At 47.6% G+C, this 7500-nt stretch overlaps 1 protein-coding gene across 1 annotated transcript in view; it reads left to right on the forward strand.

Moving 5' to 3' along the window:
- LOC143293966 (bis(5'-adenosyl)-triphosphatase enpp4-like) overlaps positions 1-7500 on the forward strand; it is a 42290-nt gene that overhangs the window by 2534 nt on the left and 32256 nt on the right. The window contains exons 2-5 of the mRNA XM_076605361.1: positions 1540-1651; positions 2456-2605; positions 3582-3796; positions 6819-6941. Coding sequence (XP_076461476.1) covers positions 1540-1651; positions 2456-2605; positions 3582-3796; positions 6819-6941 — 600 coding nt within the window. The remainder of the gene's footprint in view (positions 1-1539; positions 1652-2455; positions 2606-3581; positions 3797-6818; positions 6942-7500) is intronic.

The following is a 7500-nucleotide window of genomic DNA, read 5'->3' on the forward strand; positions in this document are numbered from 1 at the left end:
CCACAGCGGTATAGTTATTATCACAGTCCTCATCCAAACCTCATAGATCTCCACAGCGCCATCGTTATTATCACAGTCCTCATTCAATCCTCATGAATCTCCACAGCGGTATAGTTATTAGCACAGTCCTCCTTCAATCCTCATAGATCTCCACAGCGCCATCGTTATTAGCACAGTCCTCATTCAATCCTGATGGATCTCCACAGCGGTATAGTTATTATCACAGTCCTCATTCAATCCTGATGGATCTCCACAGCGGTATAGTTATTATCACAGTCCTCATCCAAACCTGATGGATCTCCACAGCGGTATAGTTATTATCACAGTCCTCATTCAATCCTCATAGATCTCCACAGCGGTATAGTTATTATCACAGTCCTCATCCAAACCTGATGGATCTCCACAGCGCCATCGTTATTATCACAGTCCTCAATATTCATCAACACTGAACAAAGCTGTCTCACATTCTGTGGCCTTTCATGCTCTGCTGTCATCATGACCTCAGCTTCCACCCCCCACCCCACGCCCCCTCCACTTGCCAACTTGTGGAGTTCCTGTCAGGATAACGACAGTATCGGCATGTTGACTGGGGACTGTCCTTAGTGGGGTGTGGGTGCGGGTGGCGGTCTCACTAGCAGGGGTGTGGGGGTGGCGCTCACAGCGATCATCGTGGACAGTATGGGGCTGAGTGGCCAGTTCCTTCTGTGTGCTGAATCAGAACAGGCAGTACTGAACACTAACCACAGTGACTCGGCAGTAGTGCAGGGTCTCCTCTGGTGTGGGACCTCCTGGCCACCAAAGTGTTGATAGTTCCTTTTGGACCGCCGACGCTGGGACTGAGGGCAGACGAACAGCGGGTGTGGCTGTGTAGAGGGTGGGGGTGGGGAGTAATGCCACTCAAACAGTGGAAATGAAGGGACAGGTAAAAAGAAACGAAAAAGCACCATTGACTGATTGGTGGATTGGTATGGATACTTACATAGCGCCTATCCTCGGTCGGAGACCAAGCTCGAAGCGCTTTACAAATGCGGGGCCATTTGCACAACAGGCTGCCTACCTGGGTAGGGCCAACTGGGCGCTCGTCATTCGTTTCCTGTGTCATTCTATCAGATTTCAGGCACGCACACATACACACTCAGACAGACATGTAACATTTCACGTATATGACGGTTTTTTGTGTATTTACCCCGCCATGGAGGCAGCCATACTCCGTTTTCAGGGGTGTGCATGCTGGGTATGTTCTTGTTTCCATAACCTGCCGAACTCTGACATGGATTACAGGATCTTTAACGTGCGCATTTACAGGAACTCTGACATAGATTACAGGATCTTTAACGTGCATATTCGATCATCTGCGTGCGTATACACGCGAACGGGGTTCAGGCACTAAGCAGGTCTGTACATATGTTGACCTGGTGGATAGGAAAAAATCTCCACCCTTTACCCACCAGGCCCGTTACCGACATTTGAACCCGGGACCCTCAGATTGAAAGTCTAACGCTTTGACCACTCGGCCATTGCGCCCGTGTGACTGTGCAGATCTCGGGGCTGGGCAACTTTTCCAGGCTGGCCTCCACGGGCTGCTCCCTGGACTACGTGGACCCGGTGTTCATCACCAAGTCCATGCCCTGCCATTACAGCATCGTCACAGGTCTGTCTGTCTGTCTGTCTGTCATCACCCTGTCCATGCCCTGCCACTACAGCATCGTCACAGGTCTGTCTGTCTGTCTGTCTGTCATCACCCTGTCCATGCCCTGCCACTACAGCATCGTCACAGGTAGTGCTCTCTGAATGCTGCACCTGTCTCATTGTCTGTCCGCCTGTCTGTCTGTCTGTCTGTTTGTCAGCCTAACTCTGTGTCTGCCTGTCTGTCTGTCTGCCTGTCTGTCTGTCAGAAGAAAAACAAGAAGAAGGAAAAGGAAGATAAGAAGAAGGAGAAGAAGGAGGAGAAAGAGAAAGACCACCACCACCACTCACAACAACACAAACAATAAACAAGACAAGGCAGATGTTCGGTTTGGAAATGTGACTGTTTTGTTAATGAAAGTTGTTTATTTATGGCTCTTTTTTAATCTCTTCTTCTTCCTCTGACCAGATGTCTACCCAGAAAACCACGGGGTCATCGCGAGCCGTCTGTTGGACTCTGTGTGGATCGCTACCTTTAGAGACAGGACCGTGGAAATATCATTGTTGTTAGCACTGTTATTATGATGTATGTATTTACACAGCTCTTTATCTTTTTCCGCTTCTTCTTCGTCCTCTTCTTCTTCTGAACAAGAGTGCATTAAAAACAAGAACACAACAACAGAAAACACGAAGTCACCGCGAACCATAGTATGCACGGTCCTGTGTGGAACGCTGCTTTTACATATAGGATCATGGAAATGTTGTCGTTAAGGTTATAGTATAATTCCACCACTCTTCTTCTTGTTCTTGTTCTTCTTCGTCCAAACAGGTGTATACCCTGAAAACCACGGAATCATCGCCAACAAGATGTACGACCCTGTGCTGAACGCCACCTTTAGCTACAGGTCCGTGGAGAAGTTCTGGTGGACAGGATTTGAACCTGTGTGGATCACGGCTGAGAAACACAACAAAAGTACAGGTTGGACACCTTGATGTGCTGCTGGACACACACCTGCATGTATGCGCGCGCTTCATTGCGTTCTCACGTGGGTGCATGCACACTGATTTCTGTGTTTGTGCGTACGTCTGTATTTGTGTGTTCATGTGTACTTGTGTGTGGATACTGTGTACCTACGTATGTGTGTATTTGTGTGTGTGTGTGTGTGTGTGTGTGTGTGTGTGTGCCCGCGCGCGCGCGTGTGTGTGTATTTGTGTGTGTCTGTATGTGCGTGTGTGCACGCACGCGTTCTCAGGTGTGTGCACACACGTGTATGTTTCTCTCTCTCTCTCTCTCTCTTTCTGTGTGTGTGTGTGTGTGTGTGTGTGTGTGTGTGTGTGTGTACGTGTGTGTATGTTTACTTGTGTGCGCATGCATGCGTGTCTATAATATTATTATGTGTATGTATTTGTGTGTGGGTGTGCTATTTCCCAGTTAGATTGATTGATGTGTACACTGACTTCGTGCTGTTTGTCAGTGAGTTCTGCACTGATTCCTACTGCTGATGACGATGGTAATCATGGTCACTGTTTCTCCTGTCCGCCCCCTCTCCGCCCCCACCCCTCACCTCCCACCCCCCACCTCCCACCCCCTGTGTCCTGATCCCTGTTCCCCCACCCCCATGCCATGCCTGAACACAACACACACACACACACACACACACACACACACACTCGCACGCACAAACACACACACGCACAAACACACACACACTCGCACGCACAAACACACACACACGCACGCACACACACACACAACACACACACACACACACGCACAAACACACACACACACACACAACACACACACACAAATACACACACACACACGCACGCACAAATACACACACAACACACACACACGCACACACACGCACAAACACACACGCACGCACACACACACGCACACACGCACACACACACACAACTACAACACTAAAACCAACCCACCACGAAAGGCACGTACTTTTGGCCGGGGAGCGAGGCCGAGGTAGGGGGGTACAGACCGTCCATCTCACCGCCCTACAACGGGTCGGTGCCTTTCCCTGAGCGGGTGACCACTGCCCTGGACTGGCTGTCTGAGGGGGGCATGGACTTTGTGGCGCTCTACTTTCACCAGCCAGACATGGACGGTCACCTGTATGGGCCTGGGTCCCCGGAAGTGGCTGACAGAGTGAGTGACGCTGAGGCTGTGTGGCTGGGGTGCGTCTTCATCATCGTCATCGTCACCATCATCAGCATCGTCGTTGTCGTAGTCGTCGTCATCATGGTCATGATGATCATGATCACTGTCGTCATCGTTACCATCATCCTCATCATCTTTATCATTGTCATCATCATCGTCGGCGTCGCTGTCGTCGTATTCTTCTCTTCTGCCCCACAATTCATGATCACCACCACCACCACCACCACCACCACCACCATCGTCGTCGTCGTCTTAGGCGTCGTTGTCGTCATTGTATCAACATCAACTTCATCATCATCGCATCATTATCATCAACAATTTCATTATCATCGTCGTCGTTCGCATCATTATCATCAACAATTTCATTATCATCGTCGTCGTTCTTGTTTGTCTACTTTCTGTCTCATACTTTTCTTTGTTTTGTTCGATCTTTCGTTCTCTCCCCTCTTCCTTCTTCCTGTCTTCCTGCTATAATACTCAATTAACATCACTCCAGTTTTAACAAATTGGACCCCTTTTGACAGCTCGTGAGAGGTCTGAACAGTGATCTCTTTGTGGAACTGAAGAAGAAGAAGAAGAAGAAGAAGAAGAAGAAGAAGAAGAAGAAGAGTTGATTTAGGATGAAGGCTCAACGCGTGACAGAAATATGTGTTTAACATTAAAATTAGAAGGAAAACCCGCGCTGTCGTCGTGTTTGTTTTGCACCCACTGTGACCGGTGGGCACGTGCTGAGTGTTAGCAGAGCTTCATCATTCATCAGCATCCCTGCCAGGACAGTTTTGTTAGCTTTGATTGGAATTCAACTCGGTCAGATCATGTTGACGTTAATTCTTCACCGTGTGAAACAGAAAACAGAAAACACAACACACAGCGCGTAACTGTTGACGGTTATATCCAGAATCGGAATAATTCCATCACATCACTTAGAAAATACATCGTGTTGTGTAGTTTGTGATACATACGGATTATAAGCAAAATGGACAAAAATTGGATACAATCTGCCAGTATATGTTTGTTGTTGTTGTTGTTGGTGTTGTCGTCATTGTTATTGTTGTTGTTCAACATAACTGGAAGAAACCAAACATAGGTAACAACAACCATTCCGTTATTTGAAAATAAATTTGCGAGGATTGAAAAGGGAAATGTAAACCATTAAATGAGTGCAGTTAGGGTCACGTGATTCCTCTCTGAGGGAATCAGCCAATTGTATGCCTCTAAATCCTTCAAAGACTGCAGTTAGGGTCACGTTATTCCTCTCTGAGGGAATCAGCCAATTGTATGCCTCTAAATCCTTCAAAGACTGCAGTTTGGGTCACGTGATTCCTCTCTGAGGGAGACAGCCAATTGTATGCCTCTAAATCCTTCAAAGACTGCAGTTAGGGTCACGTGATTTCTCTCTGAGGGAGACAGCCAATTGTATGCCTCGTCAGACTGAGCCTCATTGCCAACAGACTCCACAGTCATGTGGGCATTGACAGTGAACTACTACCCCCAGTGGTCATTGATCGAGAGACACCAGTTATAGCTGAAGGTCTTCTCAGTCACAGTTGTTATAATCCAGTGACTTCTCGACACCAGTTATAGCTGAAGGTCTTCTCAGTCACAGTTGTTATAATCCAGTGACTTCTCGACACCAGTTATAGCTGAAGGTCTTCTCAGTCACAGTTGTTATAATCCAGTGACTTTCCGACCCAGTTATAGCTGAAGGTCTTCTCAGTCACAGTTGTTATAATCCAGTGACTTCTCGACACCAGTTATAGCTGAAGGTCTTCTCAATCACAGTTGTTATAATCCAGTGACTTCCCGACACCAGTTATAGCTGAAGGTCTTCTCAATCACAGTTGTTATAATCCAGTGACTTCCCGACACCAGTTATAGCTGAAGGTCTCCTCAGTCACAGTTGTTACAATCCAGTGACTTCCCAGCACAGCCCATGAAAGATGTGAGAAGAAAAGGAATAATGGTAACTGATAGATTCCGTCGTGAATAATTCATCTTTGCATCTTATGCTTGTAGATCCGATCCGAAAAAGATGCAAAAAACAAAAACACGCAAAAGGTTAAAGCAAAGCAAGGTGTATATTTAAAAAAAAAATCACCTTTTACTATTTCAAGCACACATGAACACACGGACGCACGCACGCATGCACACGCGCGCACGCACACACACACACACACAAACACAGACAGAGAGGCAGACAGACAGACAGACAACACACACACACACACACACACACACACACACACACACACACACAGAGGCCCCATCTGGCCTCAAAGCGTCTGGAAATAAGGCAATTTAAAATCACTATAAAAGGGACCGCACAAATTAGTGACTGAAAAACAGACGTGCATTACGGGTGGGGAGGGTGGAGGACTGTTCAATCTCATGTGAATTCATGAGGCTGTCTTCATCTCTCTGTCTGTCTCTGTCATTCTCTGTCTCTATCTCTGTCTCCCTGTCTCTGTCTGTCTCTCAACTAACTTGCAGATGGATCCATGTGCGACATGTGTGTGTGTGTGTGTGTGTGTGTGTGTGTGTGTGAAGTTAAACCAAGACTGTGTTTTGACGCTTCTTCCATTTCTTTACGGAAAACGAAGAGAGAGAGAGAGAGAGACAGACAGACAGACAGACAGACAGACAAACTTTGGTATGCTTTCAAGGACAGGCCCGATTGCTGTTTGCAACTTCAGGCACATACTTAACAAAAAGGATTGTTGACCTGGGAGATCGGAAAAGATCTCCACCCTTTACCCACCAGGCGCCGTTACCGAGATTCGAACCCGGGACCCTCAGATTAAAATTCCGACGCTTTAACCACTCGGCTATTGCGCCCGTCGGGTCTGAAAGGTTAAAACGTCGGATGGAGAGAACTGGGCTCCGCCTTCCGACACACACTGTCCCGAAGTGGGTAAAATGCTGTAGGACGTTTCACAGTTTGAATTGCTGCTGTGTGGTCATGTCTCCGGACTGTCCCTCACAACGCCGCACTGAACGGACCTGTGGACAGGTGAGACAGATGGACGGAATCCTGGGCCAGATTCTGGACGGCCTGGAGGAGAGGAAGCTGGATGACGTCAACCTCATCTTGACGTCAGACCACGGCATGACGGACATCGACATGCAGGGCAAGGTGAAGGGCTGATGTGGTGACGCTCAGTCAGCATGGAAAACAGATATTTTATTCTATCTTATTTTATTTTATTTTATTTTATTCTGTTTTATCTTATTTTATCTCTCTCTCTCTCTCTCTCTCTCTCTCTCTCTCTCTTTTAAAGTTCTTAAATAAGCATGTTTTGCCAAAATGTCTTTTTGCTAACAGACACACACGCACACGCACACACACATCGACAGGCAGTCACATGTATGCGCACTCAATGCAAACACACACATACACACACACACTCTCTCTCTGTGTGTCACAAACACACACACACACACACACTGGGACGCACACACTGGGACACACACACACACACACACTGGGACACACACACACACACACACACACTGGGCCACACACACACACACACACACACACGCACACACACCTAAGCACCACCACCAGCACTAAACATCCCACACTGTCCCTTTCAGCTGATCGACCTGTGGGACTACATTTCACACTGTCCCTTTCAGCTGATCGACCTGTGGGACTACATTTCACACTGTCCCTTTCAGCTGATCGACCT

This window comes from Babylonia areolata, chromosome 19, assembly GCF_041734735.1.
Source record: "Babylonia areolata isolate BAREFJ2019XMU chromosome 19, ASM4173473v1, whole genome shotgun sequence".
In the NCBI taxonomy this organism is placed as follows: Eukaryota; Metazoa; Mollusca; class Gastropoda; order Neogastropoda; family Buccinidae; genus Babylonia; species Babylonia areolata.